Here is a 13,731-nt window from a genome sequence, read left to right on the forward strand (position 1 = left end):
CCCTTGCTTTAGCCCTATGATTACAACAACCATAATTTGAAGTGTTTTAAAATTCTGAAATTATCATACATTATGGGATTTTATTCATCATTGATCGAACATCATACATAGGTAAAAATGATGGTAACACTTTATTTCGATAGTATACTTTAGACATTCTACTAGCTATAAGTAACTTTGCAACTACACAAAGTTGCGATTGAACACACTGCAAACACTACATTCAACTTCCAATCAGTGTTGCCAGACGTACGATATTTATCGTATTTGCACGATCATTTTGGTTCTACTTTATTTCAATAGTCCACTTTAGACATTCTACTAACTATAAGTAACTTTGCAACTACATGTCAACTAGCATTCATTAGAGTATTAGTAGACTTTCTGCTTAATATCTGCTAACTCTTTATTTTGATGCTCAACAACAGACATTCTTCTGACTATAAGCAACTTGGCCAACTACAAGTCAACTTATTCTCCTAACGCGAACCCTAACACCTAACCCTAACCTTACAGTCTACTACAGCTAATACTCTAATGAGAGTTAGTTGACATGTAGTTGCAAAGCTACTTGTAGTTAGTAGAATGTCTAAAGTGGACAATCGAAATAAAGTTGAACCAAAATGATTGTACAAATACGATAATTATCGTACGTCTGGCAACAGTGGTTGGAAGTCGAATGTAGTGTTTGCTGTGTGTTCAAGCGCAACTTTGTGGCCCAGACACTGGTGACATGAAGCTAGTTCTTTGTTGTCAGTTTGGTGTGTCAGTCTTATCTGTGATTTCTCACCTCCTTCATAATCTTAATGGCCTCCACTCTGTGCTGGGGTGGGGGGTAGAGCAGAATACGGTGGTACAGGGACTGCAAAACCGGCTTCATGGACTCGATGCAGCCCACCAGACGGACTAACTCTGCGGCCACATAGCAGATGGTGCGAACCACCGGCCCGATCATGCCGGGAGCGCTCGACGAGCAGCCAGAGCCCCGGCCCTGATCCGAGACCCCTGTCCCTGGGGCCGCGTCTGAGTCCTGAGATTGCCCACCGTGGGCAGAGGTGATGCTTTTATCACTCGCTGGGTTTCCCATAATCACCACCAGAGTTGGACACAACTGCTTCCTGCGTATAGACAGGACACACTGATGATGTATAATTGCACCATGTTCCTCTCAGAATCATAATAATCAATTTGTAAGACCAAAGTGACACAAATTGAGATTATGCGTTTACAAAAAAAAATAGATGTGTTTATTGGATGTACATTGATACCATTTTTTGGACATACCCTGCTAACACGGTGATTCCCATTGAATTATGGTGGAGAATACTTTTAGACCATAATTTTTTAGCTGACTAAAGTCAGCATGAAATCAAAATAGGCATTTTTTTTTTTTTATGGATTATTTTAGTATTTATCATAAATTATTTATCAGTGCACATTATTTATTTATTTTGATTCATGAGCCTCAGAATTTTTAATCAGAATAACTTCCCCTCCCTCTTGGAGAGACATCTCTTCTCTTCTCTGATGATGAGGGCGGGGCAACCTGTCACTCACATGAGATCCACCAATAGCAAACCACAACCATCCAATCAATTCCCCACGGACAAAATCAAGCCCCGTCCACATTTTTTTCTCATTCCAGAAGCCGTGTAAAAAATACACATTAAAAAGTCATTTATTCACACTTGCAATAATATGGCAAAACGAATGATTATGAGGGCTGTCAATTGATGTTAATGATGTTAATTTGATGCAATTCATTGTAAATTAATTCAAATAAAATAAAAAGTTGTATTTATGCGTAAGCTAAGCTATGTTTAACTAGATAAAGTGCCAACATCCTTGATTTAAACAAGTCTCACCAGACGAGGTCAGTGAAATTACGATGCAGGTGCATTGTGGGAGGACAGCTGCTCAGCATAGACAGAATACACTCCAGGTACAGCAACTGCAGCAGCTGGTTTTCACTGAAGAACAACAACACACATTTCTCTCGTCACATTGATGAAACACTAGCGCAACATTTCATGAGGAACAAACTTCATAATTACCATTAAAAAAAGTACATTCTATATACTATGAATGTATGTAATATAAATTAAATCTGGGTGTACTACATCCCTCATATTGGCTTTGTTCGCCTACTTTTCACTGTCAAATTCAGACATACTACTTCATACTACTTTCAAAGACTATATAGTAAGGAAGTAGGCATATACTGACACAGAGTGGACAGATTTGAGTCTTTGCTCAAAGTCAGCATTGACTATATTATATATTTACTAGTCTTAGCAGTTTTTGCAACCGGCCCCTGGTCCCTAGATATGGCTTGTGTTCCGCCTTCAATGCAAGTCAATGGGATTTTTATGCCCTTTTATTCTTCATCAGGCAAAAATCATAAAACAGAAAAGTATTAGCATTCCTCTCCTTAACTAGACACACGATTTGACGCATCGATCATGCATTTTGCCAGAAGTTTAATTCTTAGCGTTAAGATTTTGCTCAGTAGGTTCTATAGTAAAAGTGATTCTCATCTAAACAAACACCCCTAATAATAGTAATCACTAACACTAGTCTACTAATAATGACTACAACAAGTTAATAACATGTAAAGCTTACTTTGAGACAGACTCCAGTTTGTCACAGAAAACAGTGAGCACCATAACAACATCTTCATACAGCGCATCAGTAGTAGGAGAGACATCTGAAAACATACATACACATTTACATAACTAACTAATAATTGGCACATAAAAACTGTAAGCAAGCAATTAAAAAATATAACAGGTGATTATAAATCAGACTATGTACGTAAAACATTTTAGATCTGTACCTAATGAGTTATCTAAACAGCAATTTAAGGCATCTATTCGTCAAGGTCAAACCCGTCTTTCATAGGACAGAATAGCCTAAAAGACTACACATTCAAGTCATGATAAAATGTGTGGCTACTGCATTTTGTCTTTGTATTTCAGCACACTTCCAACCACATAAGTGTATACTGCCTTCTAAGATACCTTAAAGGGTTAGTTCACCCAAAAATGAAAATTCTGTCAGTAATTACTCACCCTCATGTTGTTCCAAGCGACGAGAATACTTTTTGTGCGCAAAAACAAACAAAAATAACGACTTTATTCCACTATTCATTTCCTTCTCTCTGGGCCTCGTAGTGTTTTTGTGCTGCGTGTCTGTGTTACACGTCATCACGCATCACACACATGACCAGCGTCGGCCAATAGTGAGCCTACGTGGTGACGTGTAACACAGACGCGCAGCGCAAAAACACTACGTGAACCAACTAGAGGCCCAGAGAGAAGGAAATGAATAGTGGAATAAAGTCGTTATTTTTGTTTGTTTGTGCGCACAAAAAGTATTCTCGTCGCTTGATATACTTAAGATTGAGCCACTGTAGTCACTTGGACTATATTAACGATCTCTTTAATAACTTTTCTGGGCCAGCAAGTTTCGGTCACCTAGCAGCCTATGGAGAAGTGATCAGCTCTCAGATTTCATCAAAAATATCTTAATTTGTGTTCCGAAGATGAACGAAGGTCTTACGCGGTTGGAACAACATGAGGGTGAGTTCATTTTTGGGTGAACTAACCCTTTAAAGGTGCAGTAAGCGATTTCTGACACACTGTTGGAAGTGGATCTGACCTGGCACTAAAACACACTTGTAGCCAATCAGCAATAATGGGTGTGTCCACTCATAATGGGGGAGGTGCCTGGGGGCGGAGCTATGAAGTGTTTGTTGAAGCGTGTTTGTTTTGGTGATTTGGTGAAGGCGAGACACTACAGGTGAATAGGGTAAAAATTTTAAATAATAGATATCACCATGAAACTTCCTCAGTTGATTACTTACACAAGTATATAAAAAAAATGTATAGAAATTTGTATGTTTAATTATTTGTATGCAAATTAGGCATTATCTCTTTAAATATGCACGATTTTGCATATTTACGGTAGATAGATCTGATATGATAAAGCCAGGTGCAAAATTCTTTTTTCATTTTGTTTACACACAAGATGAAAAAAAATTCAGAGGGATTTCAGGATATATGCTTTCATTACCTAGGAAATCAAAATATACTGTCCATAGCCTTAAAAAATCGATTTTCGCCATATTTTTTTAAATTAAAATGTCACATAAATCAGGCCAGGAATTATTTATTAACAAATCCCTCTGAAAATATCTTCAGAATACTGCTAAGTGTATAATTGGAAAGTTTGGTGTACACAGGTGCTACATAGGCTGAGATGTTTGTACTGGAGAATGACAAAAAACTCATTTTGAGAAAACGGCAGATTTAAATAGCTCAAAAATGCGATTTTGTCATTAGCTTTAAATCCCCCTTTGGACATTCACAATTTGTTACTGATAGAAAGGAAATGCCCATATTTGGGTTACATAGATACCGGTCATGACAGACTTCAGTAAACAGACGGGACTCGGCATGTCTCGTTGGAATGCTGACTTCTTGGTAAATTCGGGAGAAACATACTGCCGCAAGTAAACAAAATGTAATGAAATAAACAACTTAGTGTATATTTTCAACGTTTTCTTTATAGCAGCTTGAAAGAACACATATTGAAGGAGTAAACTAGCCCAAAATCTCAAAACTGACCACTGCATGAAAAATCAATGTTTTTGCCTGCCGTGTCTCGCCTTAAATATCAACAACAACAATATAACTCTAACCCAACAGAAATCGCTTACTAAACCTTTATTTTTGCCCAGTTTTAAGACAGCATTGCATGTATACCTCACAGAGAAAGCAATACAAGTCTCAGTTTAAAATAAATAAATAATAAAAATAATACTGATATTAAATCGAACATGGTGGAAATTGGAATAAACTAAAATGGCTCTTATATGTTATTCATTACATATTGAAAAGTATCAATAAAAACAGTTTAATCAAGTTAAAAATCGACTAATTACCTCAATATTTGTGCCTGTGATGTATTTTTATGCTCATTAGATACTGTGTTATTATCTTAGCAACACACTCATGAGGACTATGGCTTGTAAAAAAGGAAAAACCTGAACAGATTCCAGAACAGAGCTGTGACGGTTTAACCGGCAGCTGTTATCCTCAGTAAAGGTTGAGATATGAAAATGGTTGTGGTTTATCAGCAACATGAAAATTATTAAACGGATAGTTTGACGGATGAGCCATGTCAAAAACTTGGCAAGTGAAAGTATGTTTTCATGGCTTATTGACTGCGTGTACCTTTGCGCTGGTGCACAGGTATGCAACGTTCCTCGCCATCAAAGCCCTGTAAAAATCCAACCAGACTCATTATAAGATGGCAATTTCATAACATCAAATCATGCTAGAAATTCTAGAAATGTTTGAGAAATCTAAAAATGAAAAATTAGAGTAGCTTATTACATGGCTACTTAACAAAAAATACATCTTGATTTGAGCTGAGCTGTGATTGTTCAGGACAATGGTCATTATACAATACAAAAAAAACTTTACAGTAAGGTTTCCTTTGTAAACATGAACTAAGAATGAACAAATCTTCTACAGCATTTATCAATCTTGATGTTAATTGTAACATTTACAAATATATTTTTTAAATCAAAATTTGTGATTGTTAATTAGTTGTCAACTAACATGAACAAACAATGAACAAATGTATTTCCCTTTCGAAAGGGAACTCGCGCTGCATCCCCTAGAGGGTGCTATGGGGAATAACTGGTGTCTGAAACATGAGTCTAAACAAGCGGCAACCTTCCGGTCTCTCTTTTGAAAGTGGAAGTGACACGGAAGTGACTTAGACTGCAATTCATCGACTGGCCACTAGAGACAGTCTGCAAAAGAGACTCAATCCCATAGACTCCTCATGTTAAAATGCCTAACTTTACAGCAGAAATAAACATGTTTACAGCCTGGTACAAAAAGTGGTTTTGGTCTATATAGCTAATTTTGCCCTTCATGACGACTGAGGGGGGGTGAATATTTTTATAACTCATTCGTTAAAATTATATTAAGCCTTAAAGTTCTGCATAATTAAGGGCGTGGCCACTTGAGCGACAGGTGGATTGCCGCTGATGTCACTACTAGCCGTTTGTCTGCTGTCTGTTAGCGTCACGTCACCTCAGCTAATCCGCCTTTTTTTTAACCCCATTTCCGGTTATCCGGGAGTGACACGCTGCCACGATGGCGACGGCCGGCTCCGCCCGCTTTGGGCTTATTTTTTACAGTCTATGGTTTATACACATGCTTCAGACACCAGTCATGCCTGAGGCTTTCCCTCGTCTCGTTCCCTATTCTCAGGGAACCATGGTTACATGCATAACCTGAGAAGTTTTATTAACAACATTAACAAAGATTAAAATATATACAGTATATTGCTCACTGTTAGTTCATGTTTGTAATGTTAACAAATGAGAACTTATTGTAAAGTGTTACCAAAATATTTGACTACAGAATGCCACCACTGACCAATCACACAAGCCTATTTCAGAGAGCTGTATAATACGAGATTATAGATATGAGCTTGTGATTGATAAAGCTCTGTGAAATGTGGCTCACAGTGTTTTCTTGTCTATGGCGTAGTTGTAGAGCGAGGTCTCCGAGGATCTGGCTGAGAGTCGCCCTGACCGCTGTGTTGATACTGCGTTGATGACAACTCGATATGTACGTCTCAATACACACCTGGAGACACACAAAGATGCAACAGAGATTGAGCAACTTCTAATATCCATCATGTCAAACTGCCTTTGTTCCGCTGTGGCAATGAAAGGTACCATCATTACCTTTTAAAGCCACTGTAGATATTTTGCACGTCAAATGTGATTAACCCTCTGGTGCTCTTCAGTCATTTTTAACCAAAAGATTTTATATTGTGGTTTTTTGGAATGTTTACAACATCAGGTACGAAACTTGGTTAGCTGGTTAAGGTTTTGGCACTTGTGACACACACACACACACACACAAAATCATGAACATGATTCAAAAAGGTTAAATGTAGGGCTGGGTATCGTTCAAAAAATTTCGATACCAATACCGATACCTTGATTTCGATACCGGTTCCTGAACGATACTTTTTTCAATACCAATTTTATAAAATCCATTTTAACAAGATTACATAACACATTACCTCAGAAAAACTTTGGTTTTATTTTTTCAGTTTGACTCATGCTCCTTAGCCAGTGCACAAAGGAACAAAAAAAGCACAAAGGAACAAAATATTCCTTATACATATACATAAGGTACAAAATATTTTTTTATAAAGAGCTCATGCTCACCAAAGCTGAATTTGTTTGATCAAAAATACAGTAAAACTTGTAATATTGTGGAATAGTATTACAATTTAAAATCTTATTTGAATATATTTCAAAATGTAATTTATTCCTGTGTTGTCAAAGCTGAATTTTCAAAATCATTACTTCAGTGTCACATGATCCTTCAGAAATATGAAAACAGTTTTTGGAAACTATGATACATTTTTTCATGATTCTTTGATGAATAAAAAATTCAAAAGAACAGCATTTATTTGAAACACAAATCTTTTGTAACATTACACATGTTTTAAGGTCATTTTTGATCACTTTAATGCATCCTTACTGAAAAAAAATTCTGACCAATACATTTTTGAACACAGTGTACATTCAGTAGGTCATTATTGCAATATAAACACTGTCAGAGTGATCAACAAGGTATCTCTTCATTTACCAGTCAAAGACGGAGCAACTTTCTGCTCTTATGTTTACTCCGTGCACTGTCAAGGGCTTCATCATATCTGTTGCGGTACCGTCTTTGCAGCAATTATTTTACCGCATGATACTGCATCGAAATACTGCATCGCGCGCTGTTGGCATCGAGCCTGGAGAAATGTAGCCCCACTTTTGATCGACTTTTCCACATCTTTAGGGTATTGTGAGTGTGTGTGCTCGCGTCTCATTGAGTATGTGCGCGAGTTTGTGTGTGTGTGCTCGCGTCTCATATGAGAAGGTGCGTGGACAGTTTGTGTGCGTCTCGTGTGTGAAGAGTTTGCGTGTATGTGCGTAAGCGACTTTAGGCGTGTCGTTGTGCATTTCATATGTATTTGTTTGAGCACTGACGTTGACGAGTTAACCCCTTAGGTATCGAAATCTGGTACCGAAAAACAAGTCATTTTTCGATACTCGATAGTATCGAGGCAATTCGGTCGGTACCTAAAAAGTATCGAACTCGGTACCCAGCCCTAGTTAAATGGTTAAACGGGTCCAAAGCATGCGTGACGCTCGTGGTGTTTTCAGCCTCTACCGTCTCACTATATGAGGACGGGAACACATGAACTTCAGCTCCGGAGCCACTCTGAGAGAAAACAATCTCCAGATACACACAGAAAATGCTCTTCACTACAACCCATCAAAATAATAGAAACTGTGACAGAAATATATTACTATTGTACAGTGAAATGTACTTCTCAAATTAATAATAATAATTTTTTTTAAAATGATTTTTTTTCTTCCATGTATTAATTTTAACAGTAAACCTTTGAAGTGCAGCACTTGTGTTTGCCAAAAATATAATTTGTTCATTTTCATTTGAATACATTTTAAAAGACTTATTAAATTGTTAATGTTTTACATTTGTATTCGTACATAAAGCCAAAAAAATTCTAAAAATAAATAAATAAATAAATAAATAAATAAAGCATTTCATAGGGCCTTATTATTGTAAAAACAAATACGATATTATTCAATTGATTAGACATGATTGTTTTTTATCAAAATGTAATTAACCCATTAAAACAGAATTCAGGAAAAGGAAAATGGAAAACACAGAATTTTTCAGGGCCCTAAAATTTACGTTTCATTTTTGATTACTAGAATTTATTTGAACCATTAAATAGGAATCCAGAAAAAAAAAAATAGAAAAAAAGGAATTTGGGAGGGAAAAAGGATTTTTTTTAGGTCCATTTTTTTTTTATAAAACATATACATGAATGAATCCTTCACAAGAAGATCTATAACATGCATTTAGAAATTAATTTAGATAGGGTGAAGTTTCTTGAATTGAATTAGAAAATAAAAAACAAATATTCGGACCCAAGGGCACTGAAATAGTTGTCCATCACTCAAGAAAGAAAGAAAGAAAGAAAGAAAGAAAGAAAGAAAGAAAGAGAGAGAGAGAGAGAGAAAGAAAGAAAGAAAGAAAGAGAGAGAGAGAGAAAGAAAGAAAGAAAGAAAGAAAGAAAGAAAGAAAGAAAGAAAGAAAGAAAGAAAGAAAGAAAGAGAGAGAGAGAGAAAGAAAGAAAGAAAGAAAGAAAGAAAGAAAGAAAGAAAGAAAGAAAGAAAGAAAGAAAGAAAGAAAGAAAGATGGCGGTCTGATAGAGGTCTTTGATGAAAATTTTTGATTGAACGTCATGCTTTTGATTGATTGCTCTGCAAGTGTGTGTTTATGATGTGGAAAAGTCTGTTAAAACCGATCAACAAAGTGACTCTGAAATGGAATCTTCCACTAAGCAAACAGAGAGGCTGAGCTGAGCATCTGCCGTTGTGTGGCTCGCTCGGTCACGGAAAAAGGATCTAAGACGTGGCACTATCACCTGTAACCACAGCAACCAATGACACACGGCTGGAACATTAGTTTCATGATGGAAGTGAGATGTCAGGGGAAAGGCCTTCACCGTGTCTTAGTCACTGAAAAACAACTGCCTTATACGAAATCAAAACGCTCAGTCAAAAAATAATCAACTCATTTAGTGGCCCCAAAATAATAATTGGACACAAACGTCTGCATGTCTAATAGAATACATCAAACAGTGCCATCAAACAAATGAAGCTAGAGCTTTTCTCAGAACTAATGTCATATTTCTAAGTAATTTTGCAATGACAATTAATCAAGTGGTGTGAAGGTGGGAAGGTTTTAGTGGATGTTCCGCAGGAGTAGTTTATCACATTAACTATGGACATCTTCCATTAACGTTCGGCATCCATAAATCACCCAAATAGCATTTGTCTTTACTTTGATCAGTAGTTATATCTTTTATTTTATTATTTATTAGGGCTGTCAAAGTTAGCGCGTTAATAACGCGTTAACGCAAAATCATATTAACGGCACTAATTTTTTTAACGGACGATTAACGCAGCGCGTATTTTCTGTTTGACCCGTGACCCAACCCCTAGTTGGAGAAATGGAGATACACAGTGTTGGCAACTTAGCGACATTGCAGACCCCTTTAGCGATTTTTTTCCCTTCAACAAAGCGCCCAAACCTTATTTAGTTTCTGAGAATATACCGGTACCGCCGGTACTGCTCTCTCAGCACGCGTGCGCGCCTCTCTCTCTCTCTCTCTCTCTCTCGCTCTCTCTCTCTCTCTCTGCGTCTCACGCGGAGGAGCAGCGCTTTAATTCAGTTAAACACAGATATTATGTTGCTTCTCTAATTTTACAAATATAGCCGAAATCAGAGCACGGATATTGTCTTTATCTTATGTGTATTTGATTTCACCAGACGACGGCTCGATTATCAGAATTTTTGTGCAGATTAACGTCTTGGAAGGGAGAGCTGGTTATGTTTATTTTGTCGCGTTTCAGTCACCATTTCATATTCATTCCGTTGTTTGACAACAGAAACAGTAAAATATACGTTTTATTGAGAATTTAGCTTCATCAAAATGGGCACAGAGAGAGACAAACTACAATGTAATAATAAATGCTAAATGTACATTTAGCATTTTCAGAAGAGCTGCCCTGTCATGCAAAAATCTAAACATTCAAAGAGAAGTAATGGGAACCTGGTATTTCTTTGTTCTTTCTGTCTAATAGACATGAACAAGTTCTTTGAAAAACATCTATGACCTTTGAAACATGTCTCGTCTTCATGCTATATTGACTATGGTTTCAATAATAAACATACATTTGCATAAAGCATCTATATTTATCCATGCCCATGTTGATTAGAGTATTACAAACTTGAAAAGTATTAATTTAAGGTATATTTAGAACAAATAAAAAATGTGCGATTAAATGCGATTAATCGCGAGTTAACTCATGACAATCATGCGATTAATCGCGATTAAAATTTTTAATCGATTGACAGCCCTATTATTTATACCTTACAAACTACCTACAATTGTGTTATGTTGTAATCTCATGTTGTTCTTTATACCGTGGTCAGCCTGAATATTCAATTCTGATTGGCTGGAATATGTGCCATAAATAAGCCATTTAATGCACAGGTAGTTCCAGTCAGTTTAATCACTGTTCTATATTAATGTGCTGCTTTTACTGAAGCGCACACACACTTAGATAGATAGTGAAACATTCAGGAGCACAGAAACTTGTTATCATCATCACTCCGCCACAACTTCTATTAATAAAACAGCCTCGCTACTGAATCGCAACATTATTTCTCAGCAACGAGGGAGTATCATCACTGTTCTTGATTTAACTCACAGCTTCATTGTATGTATGATGCTGTACAGATGCAGGTAATTCACACACACACATCTCTCTCTCTCTCTCTCTCTCTGTTCATTCAAATAAATGTAATCTAATCCACGCTTCTTTATCTGACTCAAAGCGGGCAAAATGCTGGATCTAACGAGCCGTAACTGATGAAAATAACTGCCACTTTAACCCTTCCAGTGACATTTAGTGCTGCAAACATCAATAACAGCTTTAACTTAAAAATTCTGGCAAATGACCATGGTATAAGCAGCATAATCCACGGCTAGCTGTGCATTAAAATGATTTGAATGCACTATCATCATGCATTAAAATCGTTTAATGCACGGCTATCTGAGGATTAAAATAAACACACATGCTTTGATATTCTGTTATCAAATGCAGTGTTCAAACACTTGATGGGTCTGCTGTGTGACTGCACATGCCTCGCTGTTTATGGCCTGTTCCCTGGGGCTCCTCAACAGTCCTGTGTGAAAATAAGAGCAGTCTGCCACTACCAGACACATTTACACATGATGATGTGATGTGCTTTTATGAGCCGTTTATGGCCAACCAGGGGCAAGATAATAAAGTTAGACACCAGTCTGCACAGACAAGCAGTGTGAGATCTGATCGCTTAGCATGCGACTGTCTGACAGTGTTTACGCAACTAAAATTTGCATAATACATAAAATCTGCATGGTGGTTCATATCTAAAATTTCCCTTAAAATGACAATTAGTGTGAAAGAACAGTGATGTGATGCAACAAGTGCACTCACAGCATGATGAGGTTAAAAATGTGACAAAGAGACTGTGATCTTTTTATACAATGAAACAAAATCGGTGTAGAAACAGTTTTCACTATTAAAGAGATACTTCAGCTCTGTGCACTGAAGTGCCACCATGACAACGGCAAAGATTTAAAGCCATGATTCAGAACCAGAGCATCTCAGACACTAGACGGGTCAGACTCAGCTTAATTTAGTCTTACATTTTTTCAGCTTATTTTGACTCTCAGGCACACAAAAAAAACTAGGGTCTTTAAAAGTAATTAAAAAATAAAGGTTCTATCGTCATTTATTCACAAACCTGTATGACTTTTTTCTTCTGCAAAATGCACACACACAAAAAGTGTTGAATAATATTTCAAATGTTTATGTCCATACAATGAAAGTCAATGGGGTCCAATGTCGTTTTGGGCCCCATTGACTTTCATTGTATGGACATAAACATTTGAAATATTATGACTTTCATTTTATGGACAAAGATCACTGAGACAAATTTAAAAATAACTTATTTTGTGTTCCACGAGAGAATGTAAGTGAATAAATAATGACAAAACTATCATTTTTGGGTGAACTATCCCTTTAAATCAGCCAAAAAAGGTGATGCATAAATACCTTATTTTATATATTATAAATAATATATGATTGTTGTTGGGTTTTTTTCTAATTAAAGTAATGGTAATGGATGGGGGGGGGGGATTTGCTAGCCTGGGAAAACCCAGACAACTTCCGGCAAATTCAGATTTGCTCTGCAAGTAGTCTGGCAAAGAGCTCATTCAAGCCCATTTCCATGCCGTCGAAATCGCGGCACCAATCAGAAACGTTGAGGCGGGCTTTACACAATGACGATCGCTCTGATTGGTTTTAGGTCTATCCAACTGCGCCCAGAGGCATTTGAGCGACGTCCGTTCAACTTTTAAATGCATTATTATATTCAAATTGCAAACACATGAGGACAGTCTCCATAAAAGACCCACTGGCAGATGAACGTGCTACTACATTTCTCTCCGAAACGGTAGGGAATTAAATTAGATTTAATAGAGGATTTTAACTGTGACACGATGATTGACAGGGCAGTTTAAGTGACAGGATGCACACGACAGATCCGTCCGATAAAGATGACGAAGTAGTATGTCCTAAAGCTTGCCTACTTTTTTGCTACACATTCAAAAGTAAATATCTTTTCTTCACAAAAAGAGTACATACTTTTATGGCGTAGTGTAACTTAGGCAAATTGGGACGCAGCATATGGCTTTACACGATGACGATCGCTCTGATTGGTTTTAGGTCTATCCAACTGCGCCCAGAGGCATTTGAGCGACGTCCGTTGGTGACGCCCCTTTGGAAATGATTTGTCTATGGAGCTTTGCCAGACCATAACTCAGTTACTACTGAGAATGGTCTGGTTTTAACCAGGCTAGGGATTTGCATTATCGCAATGAAAAATAGTGGCAATGTGCCTAATTGCTATGAAAATGTTGAAATAACACAATACTGTATATATATGGTCCTTAATGGTCCTAAAAATCAGTACAGAAAAAATCAAATGA

General features: G+C 37.0%; 1 protein-coding gene across 1 annotated transcript in view; it reads right to left on the reverse strand.

Moving 5' to 3' along the window:
* Positions 1-13,731, reverse strand: part of arfgef3 (ARFGEF family member 3) — a 70,649-nt gene that overhangs the window by 50,655 nt on the left and 6,263 nt on the right. Inside the window, exons 6-10 of the mRNA XM_084093294.1 lie at positions 6,549-6,671; positions 5,238-5,283; positions 2,623-2,707; positions 1,866-1,970; positions 791-1,118 (exon numbers count right to left, since the gene is read on the reverse strand). Of these exons, the coding sequence (XP_083949420.1) occupies positions 791-1,118; positions 1,866-1,970; positions 2,623-2,707; positions 5,238-5,283; positions 6,549-6,671 (687 nt within the window). The remainder of the gene's footprint in view (positions 1-790; positions 1,119-1,865; positions 1,971-2,622; positions 2,708-5,237; positions 5,284-6,548; positions 6,672-13,731) is intronic.

This window comes from Abramis brama (assembly GCF_963993115.1).
Source record: "Abramis brama genome assembly, chromosome: 19".
NCBI classification, from domain to species: Eukaryota; Metazoa; Chordata; class Actinopteri; order Cypriniformes; family Leuciscidae; genus Abramis; species Abramis brama.